The 14,085-nt window shown below is 42.0% G+C and overlaps 1 protein-coding gene across 1 annotated transcript in view; it reads left to right on the top strand.

Annotated features, from left to right (window-relative positions):
• BCAT1 (branched chain amino acid transaminase 1) overlaps positions 1–14,085 on the top strand; it is an 80,416-nt gene that overhangs the window by 45,435 nt on the left and 20,896 nt on the right. Inside the window, exons 6-7 of the mRNA XM_045288439.1 lie at positions 871–1,034; positions 9,773–9,915. Coding sequence (XP_045144374.1) covers positions 871–1,034; positions 9,773–9,915 — 307 coding nt within the window. The remainder of the gene's footprint in view (positions 1–870; positions 1,035–9,772; positions 9,916–14,085) is intronic.

The following is a 14,085-nucleotide window of genomic DNA, read 5'->3' as shown; positions in this document are numbered from 1 at the left end:
GAGTTCATTCCACCAGGTCAGACTGTTAATCAAGCTTTCTATTTAGAGTTTCTGAAAAGATAGCATAACAGTATGCAACAAAAGAAGGCCTGGTTTATGGCAGATGGATTGGTTTTGCCAGCACGACAGTGCACCTGCTCATGCAGCCATCTCAGTGCACCAGATTTCGGCTAAAAACAGCATGCCTCTCTTGCCCCACACACCTTATTCACCTGACCTTACACAGTGTGACGTCTTTTTGTTTCCGAGAATGAGGAGGGACATGAAAGTGATTTGAGGACATAGAAGAGGTGAAGAAAAAAATGAGGGAGGTGCTGTCAACCATCCAAACATGAGATTGAAACATGCTTCCAAGAGTGGAATTGCAGAATTGACAGATGGATTAGGTGCAATGGAGAGTACTTTGAAGGTGATAAGGTTCTTTTGTAAAAAGGAAAAAAAATAAAGTACATAGATTTGCGGAACAAAAATTCCAGGTTTTTTGGGGGGTACCCCCTTGTATCTTTTATTTCAACCCAAAAGAATGTGCCTGAGTTCTTCCATTTCCCAGTTCCCAATCCATGGGGCATTAAAAGCTGTTCTCTAGCTAGTTGTTAAAAAGTATGCTTCTCTTTAAAACCTGCTATAAAAGAAGGAATGTTGCAAATTCACTTTCCTCTAAAATCCCAGCAGCGCAGAACGCAAAGCAAAAAGAAACCATGCTCGGTACTTTCCTCTGTCAGGCTCGGTGTAGTGTAGCTTCAGAAGAGCTAGCTACTGTTCATAGACGGGCTCTTCTGGGACACAGTGACAGCTCGCTTCTGGACCTGTAGGCTGGCTGGTGTCTGCGTTTTAAATGACAAGTGTGCTTACTTCTTTCCTTGATCGCAGCCTTCTCTTGGAGTCAAGAAGCCAACCAAAGCCCTGCTCTTTGTCATCCTGAGTCCAGTGGGACCCTACTTTTCAAGCGGAACCTTTCATCCTGTGTCCCTGATGGCCAACCCGAAGTACGTGAGGGCCTGGAAAGGTGGAACCGGAGACTGCAAAATGGGAGGGTAAGAGAAAACCCGTGTCTGTCTCCCGGAGCGCCCTCCGTGCCCATTTCGTTTGTGCCATTTCACTTCCATAAGGATGCGTAGTTACGTTTTAATGCTCATTGCTGTGTTCTGATTACCTTGCAAATATTTGGAAATACACTCATTTTTTGAAAGGATCACCTTTCCTAAGTGATAGATAGTTAAGAACTAAACCAAGTAACTTGAACAGGAACAAAATCAGTACTTTGCCTGCATTGCCCCTCGGTGCCAGTCCTCTTTGGCTGCAGCTGGCACTTGGCATAAAAGAGCATCTGGTGCCGGGGCCGAAGCTCTCAGTTGGCTCCAAGGAGTCATGTCTGGGGAAGGTGCCTGTTCACTGAAGTGCTGTCTTCATTGCCACAGATTGTCGCCCCACCTGCTGCCAACTGGCTGACGGACAGCCCTGCTTTGGCTCTGTCAGACCAGTCTCCTAGGCCATATGTAGCTGGCTGCAAATGAAAGCACATTGGAGAAGTGTTGGACAATTTCAGGGGTGGACTTGGCTGTGAACTGGGAATGCCCCTCTGGGTGAACAAGAATAGCTAGGTTAAGCAGCATGGCTGTTCCCTTTGTATGTATCAAGTGCCGATGTGCCTCACCCAGCCTGGGGTGTCTGTCCTTCTGGAGGTGACTCAGTGACAGTCTTCCAGGCCCCAACGAAGCGTGTAGACTCAGGGAGCCTCGAGAGAGTGCAGTGACTGCTCCTGGGATGTTAGGGACTTTGACAGCTGCTTTTGACCCCTTCTTGAATTTCCTGCCCAATGATGACTTTTTTATAAAATTCTCTGTCCCGTGATTCTTGTTGACAACTTCCGCAGCTGCATTCACGGAATGGGTAAAGATCATACTGGATCCCATCAAACGAAGAAGTCACTTTCTGTTCTTTCTGGTTCAGAGCACTCTCACTACGTCCTTCCTGTGCTGGCCAGATGGCAAACGGTTTTTGGTTATTGTCTTGACTTCCCAGAGCATATGTTTATGCAGCACTGTAGTCCATGTGGAAAGTTCCACTTCTGGGGGCATATGATAGTAAATTACCACTTTGATAGTGCGGTCATTGTGAAAAACAAAATGATGACAAAAGTATTTTTAAAATCTTGCTTCTCTTCTCCCCCTTCTCTGACTATTGAAAAGATAACTTGGGGGTCATTAGGAAGTCAGAGAATAAACGTTATTGCCTGGTATGTAGGCCGGTTGTTATTTGTTACAAAGATTGAGACTATCCAACAGTATGGCAGAACACAGTCCCGATCAGATTTCTCTAAGTCAGAATTGACCCAATAGCCATTAGTTATTATTGCCGTTGCTTTAATATATATATATATATAGCCACTGAGTCAGTTCTAACTCATTGCTTTTGCACACAGAATGAAACACTGCCCTGTCCTATACCGTCCTCACCATTGTTAGGTTTGAGCCCACTGTTGCAGCCACTGTGCCAGTCCATGGCATGGGGGGTTGTGCCCGGCTGGGTTGACTAGAGAAACAAATCCAGTGACACTCAAATAGGTGTAAGAAAGAGCTTTCTACCAAGAAGTAATTACATACCAAGAAAACATCCCAGCCTGGTTCAACTCAAGTCCTTAGTCTGGTACTCGTCCTACGTCCCTCTTCAGGCTTACGCAGCCACTTGCAGTCATGCAGGATGTGGGAACATCGCAGTCCAGCGTGTGCAAATGTCCTGTGGATCCAGTGGCAGTGGCTCTGGCAGCAATCGAGGTCAGCCAGCAGGAAGGTGAAGGCCGAGAGCGAAGGGGAGGTTCCCAGGGCCTCCTTATGAGAAGACCTTGCCCACAAGGAAGCACTATCAGGCTGTAGTCTGATCCACAGATTGGTAGCACCTCTACACTTTCATATATATCTTCAAGGTGACATGAAGTTTTATAATTACCACATGGGCCTTTTTCTTTTTCACTGCCCTCCTTCTTCGCCAAGCATGATATCCTTTTCTAGGGACTGTCTCACCTGATAACCTGGCCAAAGTATATGAGATGACGTCTCGCCACCCTGGTTTATAAGGAGCATTCTGGCTATATTTCTTCCAAGATGTTTGTTCCAAGAAGGTTGTTCTTCCAAGAACAACAAGATTTTGTTGTTCTTCTGGTAGTCCATGGTGCTTTCCATATTTCATCAGGAATGATTCAAATGTGTCCGTTCCTCTGTGGTCTTCCTTTCTCAACGTCCAGCTTTCCCATGCATTTGCGGTGACGGAAAATATCGTGGTTTGAGTCGGATGTACCCAAGTCCTCTGAATGACTTCCTTGCTTTGCATTACTTTAAGGAGGTCTTGTGCTGCAAAATTTCCCAGTGCGCCACATCATTTGATTTCTTTCCTCCCCCAATGCAAAACATTCTAATGGTCAAATATATAGTTATTAGAATATCTACATATCACTTAAGTTATGAAAATTGGTATATCATATTAGATAATTCTATAAAATAAAAGCAAAAACACAAATCATGTATCAACAATAGTCCCTGCAGTCAATACCCACCTAATAGTATAAATTACACATTTTAAAGAGAGATATTTAGATATTTTTCATTTGATTTCTTGACTGCTGATTCCACCATCATTGAGGATGGATCCAAGTAAAAATGATATTCACGCCAACTTCAATCTTTTCTCCATTTATCACAATGTGGTCTATTGATCTAGTGAGGATTTTTGTTTTCTTTATATTGAATTGCAATCCATACAGATGGCTGTAGATTTGATTTTCCTCAGCAAGTGCTTCAAGCCCTCTCAACTTTCAGTAAGCACAGTTATGTTATCCACATCCCGTGTGTCATCCTGATAAATGTGTTGTTCTAAATGTAGTTCAGCTGCTCAGTGATTTGCTCAGGATACCAGTTGAATAAGTTTGGTGAAAGGTTGCGACACTGGTGCACACCTTTCTTGACTTTAAATCATAAATATGTATAAGCCAATTAAAAACTCCCAGTGGTGCTGTGGGTTGGACATTAGGCTGTTAACTAGAAGGTCAGCCATTCAAACCCACCAGCTGTTCTGAGGAAGGAAGATGAGGCAGTCTGCTTCTGTAATGATTTCCAGCCTTGGGACTCATGTAGTGGAGTTGCACTCTGTCCTATAGTGTTACTATTGGTTGGAGGTGACTCTGTGGTAGTAAGTTTGGTTTGGTTTTCTAAGTCAATTAAGAGTATTAATTTGACAGAGGCTTAGGTGAAGCATGATCATTATATGTTGACTAGGAATGTATTCAGACGTCAGGAGACTTAGAGAAGAGATATTAAAATTCATACATAAAGCAAAAATGACAAAAGGGAATGCAATAATTGAAAGGATGGTATTATTGTTATTTTTTATTCCAAGAAAATTAAATCATTATTACTATTTTTTTGCTCTGCTGTGAACTTGAACAAGTACAAGGAGCACAGTATGTGAATGTGAATTCAGAATCATCCCCTTTAGTTGGCAATGCTGTCTGGAAAGGAACTTAAATTTGTGTTTTGCTCTCTCTGTATAACCAATATCTTCTGTCAAATCAATTATTTGAACAGTCACCTTTCAAGTGTTTTAGGAACCCTGAGATAACTATGAATTGATATTTATTAAAGAGCTATTAATTTTCTTAACTTTGAGAACTTTCTGGTTTCTACTTAAGTAAATCCAAGGAAGGAAGAGAAGTGTTTTTGTTGTTGTTGTTGTAAGATTATTCTATTTTTGAGCCACCGAAGATAACACTACATATTTTGATTATAGTAATTTTTGCGTAGTTTTCTTGGTGCATCTTGGCATATCATGCAATTCAATCATTAAATCATATTAGAAAGAGTTGAACAATCATCTCCACACTAACTTTTAGAACATTTACTTCTTTCTTGTGCTTATTGTCATCAGTTCCCCTCCTCTCCCCAGCCTCCCCTGACATACTCCCAAGAAACCATCAATGCAGTCACTGTCTCTATAGCGCTATACCTCTCCTGTATTTCATATGCAGAAAAACATAGAACACAAAATACAAAAAAATATATTTGCACCTTGCATGAGAGGAAGGCTATTCACATCTCTGGTCTATGATCAGAGGGGATTGACCAGAGGTTTAATCTGTGTGTAGACCCTTGTGAATGGATTCTGGGCTCCCACTTTATCCATAGCCTTCTGCAAACTAGATCTTCACAATGTACGTCCTGATTCTATCTCCTCATTCAGATTCTATCATTTACACCCCTTGGATCACACAGGCTGCTGTGCTTCTTCCATGTGGGCCCAGTTGGTGCCTCATTGGGTGGCTGTGGATTGGACGACAAGCCTTTACGACCCCAGACACTATTATTTCTGATAGCCAGGTGCCATCTGATCTTCACCACACTTTGCTGTAGCGCCCACACCTTCAGTGATCGCTTCCTGAGGGTGAGCACCAAGTCGCAACAAATTATTCTCAGCTATATCATTTCTCTATGTAAGAGAAACGATAAATGACATGCAGCGGAAAGAATTTTTTACTTACACATGGTTCTCACCTCAGCTGCAAAGCACTTGGGATGCTTAAAAAATTACGGATACCTGGGTCCCATCTCTAGAGATCTTACTTTATTTGGCCGAGAATATAGCCTCGGGTAGTGGTGTTTGTGTGTGTGTGTGTGTGTGTGTTTTGTTTGTTTTTCATGTACAGCCAGAGCTCAGCAGAACTGAGCTTAGAGTAAGAGGGAGTTTCCTTCCTTCATCGAGTTGTTAGTACCGTGACATTGGTTTGCACTCCCAGGGCCCCTAGGTAGAACAGAATGGAACAGTACGTGGTCCTGCACCATCTTCATAACCATTGTTATTTGTAGTCCACATGTCAGTCTAGCTCACGACGGGTCCTTCCTCTTTGCGCCGATGCTCCACTTTCCAAAACATGATTTCCTCCTCCAGGGACTAGTCCCTTTTGATAATATGCTTAAAGCACGTGATAGGAAGTCTCCCCATCCTCCCTTGCAAGGAGCCTTCTGGCTGTACTTCTTCCAAGACAGATGTGTTTGTTTCTCTAACTGTTGGTAGGTGCTGGCTCATAGGGACCTCACTATGCACCTCTAACTGTTGGTAGGTGCCGGCTCATAGGGACCTCACTATGCACAACAGAATGACGTAGTTCCCAGTCCGGCACCGTCCTCACCACTGTTATGTTTGAGCTCATGCTGCAGCCTCTGCGTCACTTCATCTCATGGAGAGTCGTTCTCCTTTTCAGTCCCCTTCTACTTTCTCCTTTTCCAAGAAGTTTTTTTTACTTCCTGGTACCATGTCCAAAGCACTTGAAACAGCTCCGTCATCTTCCCTGCACAGGAGAACGCTGGCGGGATTCTCCAAGACAAGTTCAGTTGGCCTGGCAGCCCATCATGCTTTCAGTGTTCCTCACCAACACCCTCATTCAAGTGCGTCCCTGCTTCTGCAGTTCCCTCGTCTGTTATCTAGCTTTCATACGCACGTGGGACCCTTGAAACCCTGATGGCTTGGGTTAGGTGCACGCTTACTCCTCAAAGTGACATCTTGGCTTTTTAACCTTGAAGAAAGGTCTTTGGCAGTGAATTTGCCCAGTATAATGTTGTTTTCATTTCTTGACTGCCGCTTCCTTGGTTGCCGACCATGGGTCCAAGTGAAAGGACACCTCCGGACACTTCAGACTTCTCTCTGTTTATCATGATGCCGTCTCCTTTATTTGCACAGTTATGAAGACTTTTGCATTCTTTATATTGAGATGGCATTCATATCAATGGCTGTAATCTTTGACCTTCAGCAGTCAGTGCTTAAAGTTGGCTTTTAGAAAGTAAGCTTAGGACAACTGCACATTGCCGGTTGTTCATGAGCTTCCTTCCAATCTCGAGTCCACATTCTTGTTCATCTACTCTAATCTCTCAGGTTACCTGTTCAGCATACAGATTACATAAATATGGTGAAGGAATATAACTCTAACATACACACACCATTTCTGAGTGTAAACTATGCAATAGCCCCTTGTTTTGATCAAATAACTGCTCCTTGGATTAAAATTATAGTTAACATAGCCAAGATGGAAATTCTAGAACGCTTGTGTTCATGCGCAACCTGCCTGATAAACAGGCCCCGCATGGGCACGATTACATGTTCTAGAATTTTCCTTCTCCACAATGTTATCCATAATTTGCTATGGTCTACAGAGCAAATGGTCACCTGGATGCCTTTACATAGTCAATAAAACAGAGGTAAGCATCTGTGCAGTCTTCCTCCCTTTGTATCAAGACCCATCTCTGGCTTGCATCCCGGGCATTTTTCTGTCAGTGTAGTACTCGTTTTAAACATTACCTTATGCAAAAGTTGACCTGCATGTGTTTGAATATTATTAGCCTTTATTATTGCACTATCTTTATTTCCAAGCAACTTGTTCATGAACTCTTCTTTAATTTTTTCTTATACTTTCTTTCTGCTCTTAAGAATATCAACTTCAAAGTTAATGAGACCTAGCTGAAAAGCCTAATGGCAGAGGCATGCTCTGTAACTGTTCTATGTCTCAAATTCCTCATTTATAGAATAAGGGTAGGAACCCAGTCTTTTCATATGAGGATTAAGTGATAAGATGTAAGGGGACCATATTATAATAGCCATATACAAGGGGGCTTCCAAAAGTTTATGAAACACATCTTCTATTATTTAATTACATTTTCTATTAATGTAATTGTAGTTGCAAATCAGACAACCAACTCAAGCCATCTTAAGCAGCAAAGGAATCGATTGGCTTATGTCAGTCAATGGAGGCAGTGGATCTGCCAGCAACTCAGAACATTGTTGCCTGATGCCTAGTGCCCTGCACATACTTTCCCACCCTCCCTCGTTCCCTCTTTCTGTCTCTAGTCATAGCTTCTGGCTCTGGATTAACCTAAGGCCACGTGTCTTCTTCTGTATGGTGATTCTGGACGTAATATGCCACAGACTTCCACTACACTAAATAATTAGCCCAGAAGAGGAGGGGTGGGGGACCCTGTGTGTAAGGTCTCATATGCTGAAATGAACAAACTCAAAGATTTCACATAAGTAATTTAAATTACATCCAAGAGTGACCAGGGACAAGCTGCTAAGAGTGTCGCAGGAAGCAGACTGACTTTACATCAGCGGAAGGAGGGTCATTTTACAAGTGGGAATCACTGTCGTAGATGCCCGTCAGCCCAGCTCCCCTTTCACGAGAACATGCGTTTTAATCTGACCTGCTGGTGTCAAGCCTGTTTCCATTCATGGTGACCTAGGACAGAGTAGAACCGCCCCCATACATGTTTTTCAAGCCCGTGAAGCTTTAGGGAGCAGACTACCACACCTCTTTTTCAGAAAGCAGTCAGAGTCGACCAGTGGGTTTCAACCACCCACCTTTTCATTAGCAGCTGTGCCCTTACGCACGTCACCGTTAGGACTCCATTTTAGTCTTACCCAAAGGTCAAAGAGATGGCTTAAAAGATGATTTAATAGAAGATTCTGGTAGTAGCTGTTGGTTTCTTTCTGTGTCCTGCTGCCTAACTGTAATGCGTCTAGGCTGTGTTTCCTAATCCTGGTTATCTTACGGTAGTCCGCCTCAGAATGTTTCCACACGCCAGGCATACAATCAGGACTTAAGGGAGGCAATCAAGTTTCAAATTTATTTGAGGGCTGAGGTTCGTAGTTTAAAAATTGATCTGTATTTTGTGACCTAGTCCATAATTCTTTCATTTACTTTTAAATAAAAGGTAATCAAACCATCCTAAATGAAATGTCACTCTAGAAAGGTGTAGTATGCTCCTTTAAATAGACTTTTGGGATATTTTTTGGGAAAATTGGTGCTTTTTTTGTCTTATCATTTGTGGAATTTAGACATAGGACATTATATATTTCCCAAACATATTAAATGGTCTGTCAAGAGTGTATAGACTTCGTGATCTCCTACTTACTCAGTGTGTAATTTATATATGGTACTCCTCTAAGCCTCATCAAAGTCTTTATTTTTCCCCTAAACTATGGTCCTGTGAGATACCCATTGGACTGCTAACTGTAGGGTCAGCAGTTCAAACCTACCGGCCGCTCTTTATGGAGTCAGATGAGACTGCTTCCGTAAAGATTTCCAGTCTTGCAAACACTTTTTGGATCACTGTGATTCAATCTGGTAGCAGTGGGTTTGAGTTCTTGTTGTTTTTGCAAATACTGTTGGTGTAGCCATGGTGGTGCTGTGGTTCAGGCATTGGCCTGCTACCTCCAACATGAGCAGTTCAAACCCAGTAGCCACTCCACAGGAGGAAAATGAGGCTCTCTGCTCTGTAAAGATTCGCAGTCCCAGAAACCCTTTATAGTAGTATTATGAGTTGGGAAAGACTTGATGATAGTAGGTTTTGATTTAATGGTATTTGTGTGACATTTACTTGAAGTTTTTCATGTAAAATTGCTAGGCATGCATAAAAATACCAATAACTTGTAACTATTAGCATTAACTATGCTATTTATCTAGGTTCTTATATCTTTATTTCTCAAGTTAGGGTTCCGAGATTCTACGTTAGTGAGTGCAATTAGATAAATCATTTAGCTTCTATAATGATTTTTTTTTTTTGCTTGTTTGTTTTGTTTGATGCTATGCAGTTAGAGAAGACATATCTTAGGATCATAATATGTTGCCTATGTCAACCTGTGAATTAAAAACTTGAAGCTTTTAGAATATGGAAGTTGGCCGAGGGCATGGGGGAGAAATGTGTATTTGTAATCAGTGTGTCTTCTCTCTTTTTAAAAGGAACTATGGCTCATCTATCTTTGCGCAGTGTGAAGCACTGGAGAATGGGTGTCAGCAGGTCCTGTGGCTCTATGGAGATGGTAATCAGATAACCGAAGTTGGAACTATGAATCTCTTCCTTTACTGGATAAATGAAGATGGAGGTAATCCACCGAGGTTTCGATCCACTCTTGCTGCTTCTCAAAGGCCTTTGAATAACAGAACTGGAGCCTTAGACCAGGGAAAAGCACAACTCACAAAGCTGAGAATCACAATACTTATGCTGTCCATGTAGACATGAAGTAAAGTTTGCCAAAGTTGTAAAGGTTATGTTATGGTTTGGGTGTTTGGTTCTGTGGTGGTTGTTAGGTACCATGGAGTAGAGAACTGCCCCATCGGGCTTCCTAGGCTGCCATCTTTACAGGACCAGATTGTTAGCTATAGTTTTTCCTCTTGGGAAGCCATGGAGTGAGTTCATTGTAGTTAGCAGCCAAACATCAAACTGTTTCATCTCTAGAGTTTCCTTTTGGGTTTTAGGCAGATCATGGATAATACTGTAGGGATTCAAACTAGTACTTTCTTGACTATCTTGGAATGTATATACTTTCCCAGGATTTGAAGATTTGTGGTTTTATCTTCTTTATCACTGTAGCAGTTCTCTTGTCTGAACAGCCTGGCACTTGGAAGTCTCAGATATATTCAGTTACTAAATGTTAGAAGTCTCAGGATTTTCTCTGCATCTCAATGTGATCAATGCACCCTATTTTTAAGCTCAGAAGGATTGCTGCGCCCAGATACTGGTTCATTCGAGGCCTTTATTCACTGAGCCTACTGTAAAAATAAGCACTTCGAATACCGATCACATCCCAAATAGTTATTAGCTCTATTTGATATTCTTTTGGTTTGTTTAGTTTTGATTTTAGTTGAGTGTTCACTGAAGTTGTGACAGTGTCTACAGTATGAGGTTAAATAACTTGTGTCTTTATTGCTAGTGGAACAATCACAAACATGGAGTCTTAGTATTAGATTAAGTTCTTCATTTCACATTTGTGAGTGTAATGATTAGAAGTGCAAAATTATAAGTCCCTAAAATGCATGAATTCTTGGTATTGCTTTCAAGTAAATCTTGAAATGAATCTTTTACTTTTTAGCAGTGATAGTAGCCTCTAAAGCGATGGTGTAGTTTGGAGACAAAAAGAGGAATGGTGTGGTTCTGGGAAGGATGAATCAGAGCTCTGTGTTAATTTGAAGGTTAATTATCAAGACTAACAGGATGAATCTTGTTGTTCCATTTAGATATAAGATGAGCAGAATGTGTAGCCAATATCCTGTCCTGAGATGAACTTTGGGGCGTGAAAAGCTCGCTGCACATGGCTTTATTTAAGAGCAAAATCTGTACTGGGATATTTGTGATCTCGCAATTTGAGTTTTCCACAAATCAGAACAGATTTCTATGGCCACTGACAAAATTCGATTCCTTATATTTGATAGATGAAGGTGCTTCAAACGTTCTTGGAAAAAATTGCATTATTTCATTCACTTTTCCCATAACCTTTAAGAAACATTAACTCTGTAGATGGAAGATAATAGATTAATTCACTTCTTTTTCTATTCTCTTTCTCCTCACACCAAGGGATGGGATGTGTGAGGGGGCGAAGTGGGAAACACACCCATAGCAAAAACACACAGATGTCGTTCTTTGTGGGTGGGAGCTGTAGGGGTTGAAGCATAGTCAGAGTCTGAACTCCATGGTATGGTTCGAGACATCAGAAACGGTCTGATGAGACTGACCCTCTATCTAAACAATGACCGTGGAGTCTTGCCTCCAGGACTTTTAAATATCAGAATAGAAATAAAGTGAAATTCTGTTTACTTGCTTTCAAAATCTGAAAGGCCTTAAGAGTTAATATTCTAAGTAGGCTCCTTGGAGATAACTTGAGCCAGGTTTTAATATTACCTTTCAATTTGGAGAAGAGTTCTGCTAACAGACCAAACAAACTTAGAGACAAGAAGAAAGGCTGTATTGCATAAATGCTTAAACTGTCCTCTGAGAGAAGTGAATAGAAAGTCAGGAGTAACCTTTGGGCTAAAATAAGGCTGAAGCTACCCTATCTTAAGTTTGTTTTATGTCACTTGCCATCCGGGAGAAAGAAAAAACACACAAACACAACAGCAAAGAACAATGAGTTGAAAATCAGCAGAGTATTGATTGTCACAAACTTTACCAACCAGGGTTTAAGCAGAGTTCTTGGAATAATATATTGCCATCTTTCCATGACCACCCACATTCCTCTTTTTGGACAGGATAGATAATTCATGTTTAAAGTATAGAGTGTCACATACTCTACTTTAACTCGCGTGGGTTTTGAGCAACTGTGTAAGAGCAGCCTTAGTGGGGCAATCCCCCAGCACCCACTCTCTTGTGCATAGTGAGTGATTGGACCCATGTAATTTGCTACTGCTATTGGAGCAAACGATGTTATGGTGTCCTGGACCCTGGAGGTACCCTGAAAAATAAGACCCAGTCCTTGTGGTTGTCAGTGTTGGAACTTTTCAGTCACATCAGGCATTTTTCCTGGCTCTCTTGGAAACCTCAGATGCCTGCAGGACGTACTCTCTCACCTTCCTCAAGTTTTGCTCTAAATCAGTGGTTCTCAACCTTCCTAATGCCGTGACCCTTTCATACAGTTCCTCATGTTGTGGTGACCCCCTCAACCATCAAACTATTTTTGTTGCTCCCTCATCACTGTCATTTTGCTACTGTTATGAATCAACCGACTCCTGTGAAAGGGTCGTTTGACCCCCCACAGGGGTCGTGACCCACAGGTTGAGAACTGCTGCTCTAAATTCCACCCTCAGCACTTCCCATCCCCTTCCCTGTGTTGTTGTTCTTCCCCAGTTCAACCGAGGAGTCACTGAGTAAGCAAACAGTCTAAGTGCTTGACTGCTAACCAAGAGGTCTGTGGTTGAGAACCACCCGGAGGTGTCTCAGACGTCAGACCGAGAGGTCACCTGTGGACCGGTTCTCTGCACACACGAATCCCCCTGAGTTGCAATTGGCTTGATGGTAACTCGCAATAGACTATTTCATATACTATTTAATACTCTAATTGCTTCTCTCACGCAGTGGAGAATACGATGAGAATTGTCTATGTTTTGTTCACGGCTGTATCCACTGTTTCTAGCACCTGGAAGGCATTCAATAAAGATGTGTGGAGTAAATGAACAGTGCTGCTGCTTCTGATGCGTAGGACTGTTAGCCAAACCTATAGGCCTGGTTCTCACTCATCTCTTTATAGTTCTTGACCTTGGGCAGTCACAGATGAATTCTCCAGTTATTGCGTCTAAATTTTTCAGTCTCTCAAAATGGTTTGCTTGTCAAAAAGGAGCTGCATTGGCAGGTTCTGTTCTGTTCACTTCTTGTTGGGCAATCTGTGGTTAGTGCTGGCTCTTGTAAGCATGTTTGTGGTTGCAAAGGATAATGAATATTTCTCACCCAAATGTTGCTCTGTCATCATCTCTGTTTGGCAACCGGAGAAGCAGCTGTTCTCTTCCTTGACCTCAGGCAAGTGGTGCCAGGACTGGGTGTCAAATCTGTTTCATCAAACGGGATTTGCACATGCAGGGCTGCTGTTTTCATTGCACTGTGTGGAGTCTTACTGCTCAGCAAGCTTTAGGAAAGGTCCAGTTTGGGGGGTTTGAAGTGTCTGTGTCTCTATGTGTATGTAGATACGTATATATTCCACACATTGGTCATACATTTATTTGTCTAGTTAGCTTGCATGCTCAGAAACATATTTATTTTGAGATTGTCAACACTTCTAAACTTGACCAAAGAGTAACCCTAAAAACATTGCCAAGAACAGATTTTCTTCTTTCCAGAGAGCAGTTTTCAGTAGGTGAGTTTTAGAAACCATTTTCAAAAAACATAAACTGCTGTTTTCCAGCAAAGAGGATTATTCATTCTTTTTTGAATTCAGGTTATTTATTTCATACCACTTTAGGCAGGCTCAGCGGTAAGTTGGGGAGACAGGGATGATCCTGGTCTCAGTCTTGTAGACACAGCCAGGTTCGTGGAGATGTGGCTGCCGTGACAGTGGAGGAGGTGAGCCCAGGACCTGTGTAAGTATGGGTTGTGATAAGAGTTGTACGAGCCCCCAACAAAATGATTATAAAAGAAAGAAAGAACAGTGGTTTTCAAGTCAGAATACTTGAGCTCTGGCCCTGGCTTGTCTCCAGTGTCATGAACCTGAGCAAGTCACTCATGATTATAGACCGTCAGATCCTTCTGTCAGATCGGAATTGCACTAGATGGTTTCTAAAGTCTCTTAGCT

This window comes from Echinops telfairi, unplaced genomic scaffold (assembly GCF_000313985.2).
Source record: "Echinops telfairi isolate 266 unplaced genomic scaffold, ASM31398v2 ScPeMD7_21;HRSCAF=78, whole genome shotgun sequence".
Classification (NCBI taxonomy): Eukaryota; Metazoa; Chordata; class Mammalia; order Afrosoricida; family Tenrecidae; genus Echinops; species Echinops telfairi.
The sequence above is the reverse complement of the archived record's forward strand: the minus strand, read 5'-3'. Positions and strand labels throughout refer to the sequence as shown.